At 40.8% G+C, this 13743-nt stretch overlaps 1 protein-coding gene across 2 annotated transcripts in view; it reads right to left on the minus strand.

Annotated features, from left to right (window-relative positions):
- Positions 1-231: 231 nt before the first annotated feature.
- The window catches only part of USP5 (ubiquitin specific peptidase 5), a 31286-nt gene continuing 17774 nt past the window's right edge, over positions 232-13743 (minus strand). The window contains exons 12-20 of one of the 2 annotated variants that reach the window (XM_070742053.1): positions 13571-13724; positions 10191-10365; positions 6154-6242; positions 4963-5085; positions 3920-4063; positions 2439-2584; positions 2200-2353; positions 1366-1450; positions 232-835 (exon numbers count right to left, since the gene is read on the minus strand). In XM_070742053.1, the coding sequence (XP_070598154.1) occupies positions 742-835; positions 1366-1450; positions 2200-2353; positions 2439-2584; positions 3920-4063; positions 4963-5085; positions 6154-6242; positions 10191-10365; positions 13571-13724 (1164 nt within the window). In that variant the 3' untranslated portion in view covers positions 232-741. Of the gene's footprint in view, positions 836-1365; positions 1451-2199; positions 2354-2438; positions 2585-3919; positions 4064-4893; positions 5086-6153; positions 6243-10190; positions 10366-13570; positions 13725-13743 lie in introns of both variants that reach the window. The other variant, XM_070742052.1, reaches the window with a different exon arrangement.

The following is a 13743-nucleotide window of genomic DNA, read 5'->3' on the forward strand; positions in this document are numbered from 1 at the left end:
TTAATGCTTCGCACAGGAACCTTCGCACTCTGCCTGACTTCTTGGCCATCACTTTCGTTCAGTAGTAAAGTTCCTTTTAAAATGCCACTTCCTGTGGCATTTTTCCTGGGAAGATAGCTGAGGCAGGTCCTTGCACACATTCTTCCCAGCAAAACAATGGTCGGGGAATGGTATGGTTAGATTGTTTATAATAGAGGACAGAAGAGACTGGGAACAATATGATCAGTCCACTTTTTGAAGGAGGGTAAAAGGTTTTTATTTGATCCTGTGTGTTTTGGCATTTCAGAGGCACATGAGTAACAGGAACTACTTTATGTCCCGATTATTCCTGAATGGTTTTCAGGCAGGTGAGGAAACCCATCCCATCTAGTATGTAAAGCCACATGTAAACTGTTTCCTCTCATGCCCACCATTCTCTAAACTGTCCTAGAGTGTTATAGCTACACCAAGAAGAAACCATGTGTATGGATGAGCCTTGGATGACTGGTTCAGTAAGATGGTATTTTTCTTCTTGTTTTTACACAGAGGTTCAAATCCACCCAAGCACCCCCAAACCTCCATCAGTGTCCACAGGGGCAGCAGACTCCAGCTTTCATGTGAAGGAATCCCATCTCTGGGGCTGCAGCAGTGGTATACGAACACCTAAGGATGGAGAGTTGTCCCTCTTCTTCATGTTCATCTAGAATTTCCCATCCTCCCAACGTCAGTCGATTCTTGCTGCAAACCCTGAAGTAGAAGATCCTAGCTGGGGATCCTCTGGTAAAAGTAGATGTACCCAAGATCTTTGGGGGGCTTCTCTGAGGCACAAACTTTCTGGTCATTATAGATCACCCACCTAGGAGAATGGGGAGAGGAAGAGAAAACAAGGCAAGAGCGCTATATTGTAATTCTGCTAGAGGGTGAGGATAGTGTATATACAATTTTTTAATCTCAACTGTAATTTAGAAAGAAGCCTTCTGTTTAATCACTTAAGGTTGCAAAATTATCCCTTTTCATAAGTAAAATTTGCTAAAATCCTACAGAGATGAGCCTAGAATCCAGTCTCTTTCAAACAAATGTGGAAAAAATTATATAAAAAATGCATGTTAAAAACTTTTCATCTATTTGAAACAAAGAAACAAAAATACTAAAACAAAGTTGTATCTTGCCCTTCACCCAATTTATGACCTTTTGTTGCAAAATTCTGCTTTAAAAGCAAGCCACAGAAACAGTCCTTAGGGGACATCTCAGAAGCCCATTTGTTTCTCTTAGTGACAGATGGAGGTAGTTCTGTCTTCAATTATCTATTCTGCTGCCAAAGATGGAATGGTAACACTGCTAAACAACACACCTTCCTGGATCCCCTCATCCCCGTTCTTTGCTTACCTATTATCCTTCTTGATATGACAGACATAATGACCACACATGGTGGATGTGCCCATGTGACTGATGAAAGCAAAAAGCTGGTACTCTGAAGGAATAAAAGGCAGAGTTATGAATACATAAATAATATAAAAACATACAGGAGAACGACAGAAAAATATTCGTTCCTCAAGAAATGGTTGCATAAAAACACATGCCTACATAAAGATATCAGAGAAAGACGTCATTAATGCCTTCTTTCCAAGAACAGGTAGTAAGAAGGCAATAATCCTTGTCTTTTTAGCTTATTCTGCAACAGTGAATGGCGAACCTTTTTCCCCTCAAGTGCCAAAAAAGCATGTGCAAGTGCTTACACTCATAATTCAATGCCTGGAGGGTGAAAACACTTTCCCCCGCCCCCAGGAGGCCCGTTTGAAATGGCCTTTTTTTCAACTTCCAGTGGGCCCAGTAGGCTCGTATTTCACCCTCCCCAGACTCCAAAGGCCTCTCTAGAGCCAGGGGAGGGTAAAAATGCCCTCCCCAATCACCTGGAGGCTCTCTGGAAGCCAAAACACCCTCCCAGAGCCCCTGTGTGAGCCAAAACTCAGCTGGCCAGCATACACATGCACGTTAAAGCTGAGCCAGCAGTGTGCCATCTGTGGCACTTGTGCCATAGGTTAGCCATCACTGTCCTATAATGTATCATTTAACCCAAACACTGAAGGCGTTATCTTAGATTGTGAGCTTAAAAAGAACCCTAAATGGAACACTCGGACATCTGAAATATTAGACAAGACCTAGAAAATGAAATGAAACCTATTCAACTACCAAACTTTTATTTCCCCATTCCAAGCTTACTTCCATGTCCATCACGAACTTTCGGTCCCACAGGGATGGATTCAGAAATAGATTCTGCAGCTGAACGCCCCTCTGAGATATCCATGGCAGCTTCTGCATCTAGATCATCAATATGGCTGAAGATCCAGTCCACCGCTCGCTCAAGGCTGTTACTCTAAAGATGAGAGGGTAGGGGAAAAAATCAAGCCAGGAGCCCCATTGCCGTTTTTCTAAAGCCTAATCATTCGCTTTTGACGCACCGTAGCTTTTAGTGCTTTCATAGCTTGATCCCGGGAAAAGCCCATAGAGACAATAGTTGCCACACTGTCTTCAGATGGGGGATCTGGGCAGGTGATAGTGGAACCAGGCCCACTGGATCCTGGAAGAACTAGCGGGTTTGCAAAATCTAAAGGAGAGAGGGAGGTGGGGGGAAGAACAATATTTTTAAAAAGTGTGTACTCCTCTCCATTTTTTTCTTTCTCAAGTCATTGCCATCCTTTTTCTTCTTTTCTTAGTGATTTATTACTATTACAATTTCAAAGAATGAAAAGAAATTATACTGATACAAATAAAGATTATATATAGAAAATAAGAGAAAATATAATCAATAAAATACAGATAGGTAATAAATACACCTTGAATAATCATCAAATCTAAAATATCTAGCTAACATATTCTAATACACAATTAACCATTTAAGACTGCTATAGACATTTTATATCCAGTTTCTAGTTAATTCATATTAAGGTCTAAAAGTATTTGATTAGCACAATCAAATCAAGAGGGAAAAACCAAACAAATAATATATATTGAAAAAATATTATAAATAATGTATAAATAATGTAGACTATTGATATGTCAAATTCAAATATGGACATTTCATGGCACAATTACGAATAAAATTGTACATTAAATTTATTTCTTTTAAGACATTGAAGAATATTCCCAATTTAATTAACCATTCTGACTCATAGAATCAGATCTTCTGCATTAAAGATTTTTGCAGTTTTTATTGTATCTAATGTTTTTTAATAGGAAAGTGAACACAAGAACAAGGGGGCACAATCTGAGATTAGTTGGGGAAAAGATTAGAAGTAATGTGAGAAAATATTATTTTACTGAAAGAGTAGTAGATGCAGATGTGGTTGGTAAATCCACAGTAACTGAATTTAAACACGCTTGGGATAAACATATATCCATCCTAAGATAAAATACAGGAAATAGTATAAGGGCAGATTAGATGGACCATGAGGTCTTTTTCTGCCATCAATCTTCTGTGTTTCTATATAGTTCCAGTGTATTTTGAGGAATATATAATTTAGTTAAATTTAATACAGAAACAGGATTACAGCTTTCAAAATATGTCCCATTCTGTAATGAATTAATTACCAGTACTGCTGTGCTCTGCAACATCACGATTGCTTGTGGAAGAAACATGTTCATTGCAAACCAAGCTTTTCAGGGAAAAGGAATTACTCATTTTAGCAATCATGACCAACAATGAAATATATCAGTTCTAGCTATTCTTCAAAATAAACTTGATATTTTTTTTATTCAAACTCCTACTGTTCCATCTCTTATCTCTGCTCAAATTCTGGGTCTATTTAATCCCAATCTTTAACATGTTTGGGTTCTGAATTGTATTTGTCTCATAGATTATAAATTGTGCCCTAAGATTCTACCAGTTTGCTAGGAATTAGATCATGAGCTTTGAACATGGGCTTCCATTTTGTAAACATACCTGGATCATCCATGTGGGACATGACCCAATTCATTGCTGCCTCAGCCCCACTGTTTCCTGTATAATATACAGCCTTGCGACAGGCGTCCATTGGAAAACCCATCTCCACTAATTGAGTAATCACAGACTCATCCAACATGGGAGCTGCAATAGGAAAAAAAACCCCATTCAAAATATCCTCAAACAACACCACTTTAATCCCTTATGTGATCCTGATTCTGCATGTTCTTATTACACATTTTCCAAATTTAATACCAATGCTGTATCCTTGGTTTTCTAATCATGGAGATGGCCACGACTCTGGATGAAGCAAATCAGTTATGAAAAGTGCAATCGTGCCCTCAGTTCTAGAAGAACTTACCGTACACATCAATCTTCCTTATAATTTATAATGTAGTACCATGATAACAGATGTCAATATGACTTGAATTGAGTAGACAAATGGAAAGGAAACAAACAAACATATGAATAAATAAGACATTAGTGGGGCTCATTTGTACCCCTCAGGTCACAAGATTTCAGCTTAATGAGATGTTCTGGAACCTTCTGAATTCTATTAGCCTCATATAATAGCACCAATCAGAGTAAATGCAATAGAAATATGGCTCATGGTATGAACATTTCAGAGACAGGATTTGGGAGCCTCTGTCTTAATTACATTTTTAAACAACATAAATAGAGAAAGGCATCATCAGCAGATACTCAAGGGGTGCACTTATTGAGTTTTCATTTTTATCCTCTCATCACTAAAATCTTCTCGATTCCACAGCTGTTGTGGTGAAAATATTCACAGGCACAGAACACGAAGGTTATTCCATAGATAGATGAGAGGATGACAGGCTAAGCCAGGAGGAGGAAAGGCACCAGGGCAGATAACAGAGCACAGAAGGGGGACGGGGAGAGAAAAGAAAAAGATGGGTGAGTGAGTGATGCTCAAGGGAGAGAAGAGAGGAGAACAGAGTAGAATCACTAACATGTTGGAGAGGAGAAGTGAGGGGAGCAGAAGGAGTCGTCGTCCTCGTTGCCATAGAAACCCAGGCTACCTTTGGGCTCATCTGGTGTCACCAGTGGGGGGGCTATGTCAGGCATCTCTTCCTCCTCAGGCTGCAGTCCTGTCCCATGAAGTGCACAGATGTCCAGTTCTTCCGGCATTTCAATGGAAACGTCTGATAATACAAGCAATGCAAAAAGAAACACTGGAATCACATCCATTCAATCCAAGAGGAACTGGTAGCAAGAACTGTGTTAAAGATCATGATCTATAGCAGTGATGGCGAACCTATGGCATAGGTGCCACGCGGAGCCATATCTGCTGGCACGTGAGCTGTTGCCCTAGCTCAGCTCCAAGATGCATGTGTGTGCCGGTCAACTGATTTTTGGCTAGCAGAGAGGCTTTGGGAAGGCGTTTTTGCCTTCCAGAGACTCTCCGGGAGGATGGGGGAGGGCGTTTTTACCCTCACCTGGTTCTAGGGAAGCCTTTGGAGCCTGTGGGGGGAGAAACATGAGCTAACTGGACCCACCAGAAGTTGGGGAACAGGCTGTTTCCAGCCTCCAGAGGGCCTCTGGGGGGGGCAGTAGAAGCTATTTTCACCCTCCCCAGGCATTGAATTATGGGTGTGGGCACTCGCACATGCGCAATAGCATGCACGCACGCTTTTTCGGCACCCCAGGGAAAAAAAGTTCACCATCACTGATCTATAGACATGAGCAGAACAAAGTCAGGGCATATTCTAACAAATGCTGTAAACAATCAACCTTCCAACTACCTTAGGTAAGTGTCTCATATTTATCTCAGAGCCTCAACAGTCCCTATTTGCTTCTGCAGATAATATTGCCAATCAGACAGAGGTGGGTTTCTACCGGTTCAGATTGATTCTATAGAATCGTCAGTAGCTTGGCAGCCTGGGTCACTGGAACTGGCAGCAACCCAGGCCGGCCACATCCCTGAGCAGGTTGTCTCACGGGTATAGTAGGCAGCGCCATCTTATTTTTTGCTTCTATGCATGTACAGCTTTTTTGTTTTAGAACTGTGCATGTATGCAAAGTGCACTCGCCTGCGCGTGGCCTCCTTGAGCAAACTTCCAGTAGAAGAATCCAGAACCCACTCCTCCAATCAGAAAAGGTAATTTTGAAGATAACTGACTAGCACTTAAAACCCTCACAAGCACTTAAGCTTGAATTAGCAGCAATTACACCAGAGTCCAAAACAAACGATTTCTCATGAATACTCTTACCTAGTTTTTTGGGTACCCAATCTAGGCCAAAAGTGAATTTCTTGATCTGGATCACTAAATAATCTGGAAAGGAGGCAAACCTGGTTGTTCTGAAATGAGAAAACAATATAGCAGTGACGCACTTTTCCTCAGCAGTTCAGGAAAAAGCCCAAGAGAAAATGGTTCTTCCTCAAGAAATGTTCCAAGACATCGCTCGTGACTGCTTCTAAACATTCCACTCTGTTTCCTATAATTCATGGAATACCGTATATACATTTCTGTACCAAACAGTTAAGTTGCACGTGTAGCAAACAGCAAGAGCAAAATGTAAATGAACATGGATGACTCAGATATCCCCCCAAAATAAAAGATGCACTGATTAAACTAGAAATGAGAATTTCTCATCTTTGTGACCAAAGGCATAAATGACCAGACCCTATCTACCAAGTTCTTGAATGAGAACTAGGATATTGTTGAGTGTTTCATTTTTGCTTAACCCCAGGTCAATACCACAGGTCAAGCTTTATCTAATTTATATAGCTGTCCATCTCACCAAAAATGGCTTTGGGTGGCATACAACTAAGCCAAAAGCAATATACGACGACAGGAGTTTGGCCAAGCAGGATCCAAGGTGTAAAGTTACATTAATCGCTCCAAATTTTAAAACATAATACTAAGCTTGTAACCATATACTGGTAAAAGTGGTTATAAAATACTTAATGAATACAGGTAGTTCCTGACTTACGATCACAACTGAGCCCCAAATTTTTGTTGCTAAGTAAGACAGTTAAATCAGCTGTGTCCCATTTATGACCTTTCTTGCCACAGTTGTTAAGTGAATCACGGCAGCGAATAACAGTTTTGAAGTGAATCTGGCATCCCCATTGACTTTGTTTGTCAGAAGGTTGCAGAAGGTAAATTTCATAGTCCTGGGACCAGAGGTGAGTTGTAACTTAACTCGTCCCTGGTTACCTTCCTCCTGCATCGCATGGCTGTACATGCACATGCGCACTGCCAAAAATGCTCAAAAAATCCACCCCCCCCCCCAAAAAAAGGCAGCAAGGCGAAACCAGGATGGCGGTGCATGTGCAATGCTCGAAACTCGGCCTCTGTGCATGCACAGAAAGAAAAATAAACCAATGGCGGCATCCACGGACCGGCACCCAAGAACCGGATCTGTGACGTTACTGTGATGTCACCAGCAGTTTGCTACTGGTTCTCTAGAGCCGGACTGAACTGGGAGGAACCCACCTCTGCCTGGGACACTGCAACCGTCATAAATACATGCCAGTTGCCAAGTGTCCAAATTCTGATCATGTGACCACAGAAGCGCTGCAACAATCCTAAGTGTGAAAAATGGTCATAAATCATTAAAAATGTTTCAATGCTGTTGTAACTTTGAACAGTTGTAAGTGGTTATAAGTCAAGGGCTACCTCTAGACCAGAAAAATTACTGACACAATGAAGTTGGATCTCATTTGAAAATGCCCTTTAGAATATCCACCTTAAAGAGTTCATAGAAACATAGAAGATTGACAGCAGAAAAAGACTCCTTGGTCCATCTAGTAACAATTTTCTTTTTCATGAATATCCCTGGAACTTCATAAGATTTAATAGAAATTAAATATTGCACTGATTTGTTATTCTTTTATAGCTGGCTGAGGAGAGTAGTATGAACTGGAAAGATATTAAACTTTTCCTGCAAGTCAGTGAGAAATCCCGGAAAATTGTGGAATCCTATTTTACCCCTGGGAAAAATCTCTATTTTTCTTTCACACATCTTGTGTGTCGCACAGATACGGACGGTAAGTAGCTCTAAAGTACTTTCTTGAGATCTGCAATGTAAGAGTTTTATGTTTATGGTAGAAACATAGAAGTCTGACGGCATGGTCCATCTAGTGTGCCCTTACACTATTTCCTGTATTTTATCTTAGGATGGATATATGTTTATCCCAGGCATGTTTAAATTCAGTAAATTCAGTTACTGTGGATTTACCAACCATGTCTGCTGGAAGTTTGTTCCAAGCATCTACTACTCTTTCAGTAAAATAGTATTTTCTCATATTGTTTCTGATCTTTCCATCAATTTTGAATACCACCTAAGACATTTTGCTTTTGCAGAGTATACAGTATTTTCAAATGGTTGGAAAAGGCCAACCAATCTTACAAGTGGTTGCACATAGCATTCTGCACTTAGAATACTCTAGGTTCCACATGGCTGCTTCACACATTCTGAAGCAAGGAACAAAACCCCCACGTTCAAAACTTTTGTCCAAAGTTTGGATCTAAACAAAACACACATTTAAAAAATATTATTTTGGGTTCACTCATTTAGATTTTAAAATATTCTCTTATTCTAGAAGTCCTGAAAAGTGCATCAGTCAATAAAAAGTGGACGTGGGTTTCATCCTTGATCCCACCAGATACAGCTTGGCGAGAAAAACAGTCAAAATGGAATATAAACTTATACTGTATTCAGATTAAGCAGAACCCTTTTGAACATAACCGATGCCTCCCTGATAACCAAACTTTGTTACCGTTTTAAATAGATTTGCAAACATTTTTTCCATTTATTTTTCAGGCAGCCTTGCAGATATCAAATTCTGCACTGTGAATGCATATTACAAATGATTGCTATCCTGTAGAGCAGTGGTCTCCAAACTACGGCCCACGGGCCGCATGTGGCCCGCTGAGGCCATTTATCCGGCCCACAGGTAAGTGACACAACACAGTGTTCCATCTAATTTTCTATAAATAAAATGTGGTATTTTGTTAGCAACTAATATCAATCATCAAAAAAGTTGTAAAAGTTTTTTTTTCTACTTTTATCATCCAGTTACATTTATTTTCTTTTAATTAAATTCCCTCCTTAATGTTCCTTCAAAAAGTACACCAATTATAATTCTAACTTATTAACCATTATGGCAAAGTGCTTCCTTCTTTCTTTATACATTTTTCTATAAGCCAAGGAAACCTACAATCAGATGTTAACAAAAGAAAATTAAAAACAAAACATAAACATATATGAATTTCAGACTTCTTCCCTCCCTCTAAATAGTACATTCCCATTTTGTTTTTTTACTTTAAAATAAGGTATGTGCTGTGTGCATAGGGATTTGTTCATAGGGGTTTTTTTTATAGTCCGGCCCTCCAACAGTCTGAGGGACAGTGAACTGGCCCCCTATGTAAAAAGTTTGGGGACCCCTGCTGTAGAGTTTAAAGGGTGCCAACTATATAAACATTACTTTGCTTCTTGTTGAGCTGTATAACTAGCTTGCTAAGTGTATACATGTATTTCTGGAGTGTGACTGCTTCAAGCCAGTAGTCAAGATCTTAAGCTGTTTCTGAAGCTATGCTGAACTGATTTTGTTAACAGTTTGTCAAGTTCAATTTAAGGATAATATGCAAAACATACGCTGCCTCTTGCTTCCACAGTTTGCTATAATTTTATATTCCTTTGACCAATTTTTTTATAGTTTGGGTGACTGCATGTTTACCATGGACATTCTCTGCTTGTTCTGTTCCAATTGGAAGTATCAGAATAACATAGGAGTCCAATGTAAAGTGGCAGCCCGTGAGGTAGTTTTAGTTTACCTCATGGGTTTTTACCTCTGTAGTTGCTATATGCTTTATATATTAGCTTTTATTTTGTATGCTATGTTTATCAGTTGTTATCCACCTTTATTACTTTTGTAGCATTACAGTGAAAATTAAAGGGCTGGAGTAAGTGAAAACATTCTCTGCTTGTTCTGTTCCAATTGGAAGTACCAGAATGAAGGAGTCCAATGTAAAGTGGCAGCCCATGAGGTAGTTTTTGTTTACCTCATGAGTTTTTGCCTCTGTAGTTGCTATATGCTTTATACATTAGCTTTTAGTTTGTATGCTATGTTTATCAGCAAGGAGGATAGCCATGTAAACTGAATAAAACAAATAATGAAACCAATAAATCAAAAGGGATTGGATCAATTCTATCCAATCTGATTTTAAAACAGATTTTCTTTTCTTGCATACCCATTTGTGCCCCCTAGTGAGCCCACCTCCCGCCTCTTTCCACTCACTTGAGTGCCACAGACTTGGCCTGCAAGGCTGTACTCCAGAAGTCGTCCACTTGTTCTGGGGCTCCGTAGGCCTCAAGACAGGAGGTGAAAGGTACCTTGGCACGAACCAATTCAGGCAGTGGCTGCTTTTCTTCTTCTGCCTGTCGCTTCTTTTCCTCATATTCCAGCAACTCATCTGCAAAGGAAAACTTCAGTGATGGCAAACCTTTTCCTCCTCGGGTGCCGAAAGACCGTGGGCGCACAGTATCATGCATGCACAAGTGCCCACACCCATAATTCAATGCCTGGGGAGGGCGAAAACAGCTTCCCCCGCCCCTGGATGCTGGAACAGACTGTTTCCCAACTTCTGGTGGGCCCTGTATGCTCGTGTTTCATCCTCCCCAGGCTCCAAAGGCTTCCTTGGAGCTGGGGTAGAGTATAAAAGCCATCTCCAATCCTCCTGGAGGCTCTCTGGAAGCTAAAAGCGCCCTCCCAGAGCCTCTGTGCAGGTAAAAAATCAGCTGGCCGGCACACATGTGCACATTGTATTTGAGCTAGGGCAATGGCTCACGTGCCAGCAGATATGGCTCCACATGCCATCTGTGGCACCCGTGCCATAGGTTCGCCATCACTGGTCTACTCCTTCAGAACTCACTTGCAGAAAGAATGTTGATGTAAATTATCATGTAACTGCGTGCTGGGTTGTACATCATGAGAAGGACGGCAAGCTACTCTCCCGAAAATCCATTGCTGACAAGTGCTACCTTATGCGTTACTTGCCCTTCCTCTGGAATTGATGAGATTTGCATGAGCAAGGGCATGTTAACAATGCTGCAGGAAGTTCAAATATATTCTTGAAATGAACTACATGGTGGGAGTCTTTGAGGGGGAAGCATGGTGACCTGTCAAGCCTGAATTTGATTGGGGTATGGGATTGTTTGTATCCTTGGGCATTCTGACATACATTCAGCTTGACCCAGTTTGGAGCTGAAGGGGGGGATGGACTCTTCAGTCAAAACAGAATTCCTAACTGATGAGTCAACCACATTCCAACCTCTGGCTGACTGGAGGAGGAGGAGGATGGAATGATTTGGAATAGGCCCAAAGCTTTGAAAATTAAAGTGGAAAGATAAACCAAGAAAATGACTGGATAATTACTTTTTATTGGCGTTACAAAAGAAGCTTGTTAAAATCTTGAACATTTTACGGAAAAGAAAAAAAACCCATCCCAAGATAGATCAAATCTTTCAAGAATGTTTATTATTATTATTATTATTATTATTATTATTATTATTATTATTATTATTATTATTATTATTATCTTGTATTAAATTTATACACTGCCTATCTTTCCGGTAAAGTGACTCTTTATCACCTTATAGACCAGTGTTTCCCAACCATGGCAACTCGAAGATATTTGGACTTCAACTTCAACAGCTGAAGTACAGATATCTTCAAATTGCCAAGGTTGGGAAACACTGTTATAGACCATAAAAAGATAAATTGAAAAGCAGTTAAAATTTAACTATGCAAAAACGAGGAACCAAGAGGTGGATGGCTCAGGGATGAAATGTAGAAGCAAAAGGAAGAAACAGCAGAGCCACTTGACATGTTTTTTGCATCTGTCTTTACACAAAGGGAAAAAAAACAGCCCAACCTATCAAAAACAGCATCACAAAAAACATATTAGAAACACAAGTTAAAATAGGGAAGAAAATGGTAATGGAATACTTGTCTACCCTAGATGAAATAAAATCACCGGGACCAGATGGATTACACCCCAAGGTTCTGAAGGAACTGGCACACGGGATCTCAGAACCACTGAACTATATCTTTCAAAGATCCTGGAGCACCAGACTGGAAAAGAGCTGATGTAGTTCTCGTCTTCAAGAAAAGGAAAAATAATAGGCCCAGGAAACTACAGACCTATCAGCCTGACCTCAATACCAGGGAAGATTTTGGAAAAAATAATCAAGCAACAAGTCAACAAACAACTAGAAGCAAACAAAGTAATAACCAAAAGCCAACATGGGTTTGTCGAAAACAGACCATGCCAGACTAATCTTATAACATTCTTTGACAAAGTGACAAAATTAGTGGAGCAAGGGAATGCTGTTGATGTGGTTTACTTGGACTTCAGTAAGCTTTTGACCTACTACGGTTCCAGTGAGGGCAGTGACAGGATGGAAGGAGAGCCACTGCTCCGTTGAACTACGGTTTAACATCGAAAAAACATCAAAAAGCTTAATTCAAGTCAGAATTGTGGTACCCCCTGAGTAGCTGAAGCTTCTTCGCTTTTGGAGACCCCAATACAGTTGTTTCTTGCTTCTTGTGACTTTTGGGGGGTTCAGAAACGGCAGCATACAGAATCCGGGATCAGCTGGAGTGTGGAAGATGGCAGCTGCACTTGAGATTAAACCCAAGTGTTGGAGGAGAACGAGACCGAGGCGACCAAGCACTGGGGAACCGAACACCCCATGTGGCACCAGAGGGTGAGAGCCACTGATGCCAGGGTGACGGGGGGCAGGGAGCATAGTGCGGAGGCTGGAATGAGGTGGAGCTGCCAAACAGAGCCGAGGATGCTGGCTGGTGGGAACAGCCGATGCCAGAGGGACTGTTGGGAGGCTGGAGATGGCTGGAGTTGACGGATAGAGCCAAGAGCGCTGGCTGGTGAGAGCAGTCAATGCCGAGGACGGTATGAGGCAGGAGATGGCACTGAAGGAAAGATACTAAGCCACTTGGACATTTGAGGAGCATGAGGCGAGCTGATTATACTAGGCAGAGGCCCCTGGCATGAAACCAGGCTTGGAGGTCGGTGGGAAAGGCTGACAGCAAAGGGACGTGAGAAAAGGGCTGAACTACCTAGGATTAAATCTGGAGATTGATCAAAGCTGTGTATGCTGGCCAGGGGGACGACCAGCATTAAGAGCCTTATTATATCCCCTTCAATTTCTAGCATACAGAGAGCCTTAGGAAGACCACTTTTAAGACAGTGTCTCTTTCAATGGGTGGTAGGAAAGGGGGGTTATGGATGTCAGCACTCCCTATTATACCTACTATTATTTTTATTATTACAGCTAGAGACATAGAATTCATTATAACAGCTAGAGACATTTTATTTATTCAATCACAATGGTTAGATTCCCACAAGTTAAGCCATAAAGAAAGAGACCACATTATAAATTAACCTACTAATAAAAGCAATTCTAGCTTTAGTGTAGAGAAAGAGAAAAGAAATGGCTGCTATGGTTGTCCACCACATTTTGTAGTGCATGGAAAAGAGGATCAATACATTTAGACCTTCATTTCTACAAGGTCTCAACACTTCACTAAACAAAAGAATTTTACAAAATAGCTTATAAAGCACAGTTTTCATCAATGATTTATAAAGGTGCTCCCACCTTTGTTCAGGGCTGCTTCCATAGGTACTGGCAGCTGCATAATGTAATCCACACGCTGGGTGTATTTCACTTTCTCTGTGGCCAAGCACTTGAGTTTCTCTTCCACCAAGAAGCGAAAGACTTCATTTGGGTTTTCAGAACTACGGCAGTTCCTCTGGGGAAGAAAAATATTT

The sequence above is a fragment of the Erythrolamprus reginae genome, chromosome 2 (genome assembly GCF_031021105.1).
Source record: "Erythrolamprus reginae isolate rEryReg1 chromosome 2, rEryReg1.hap1, whole genome shotgun sequence".
NCBI lineage: Eukaryota > Metazoa > Chordata > Lepidosauria > Squamata > Dipsadidae > Erythrolamprus > Erythrolamprus reginae.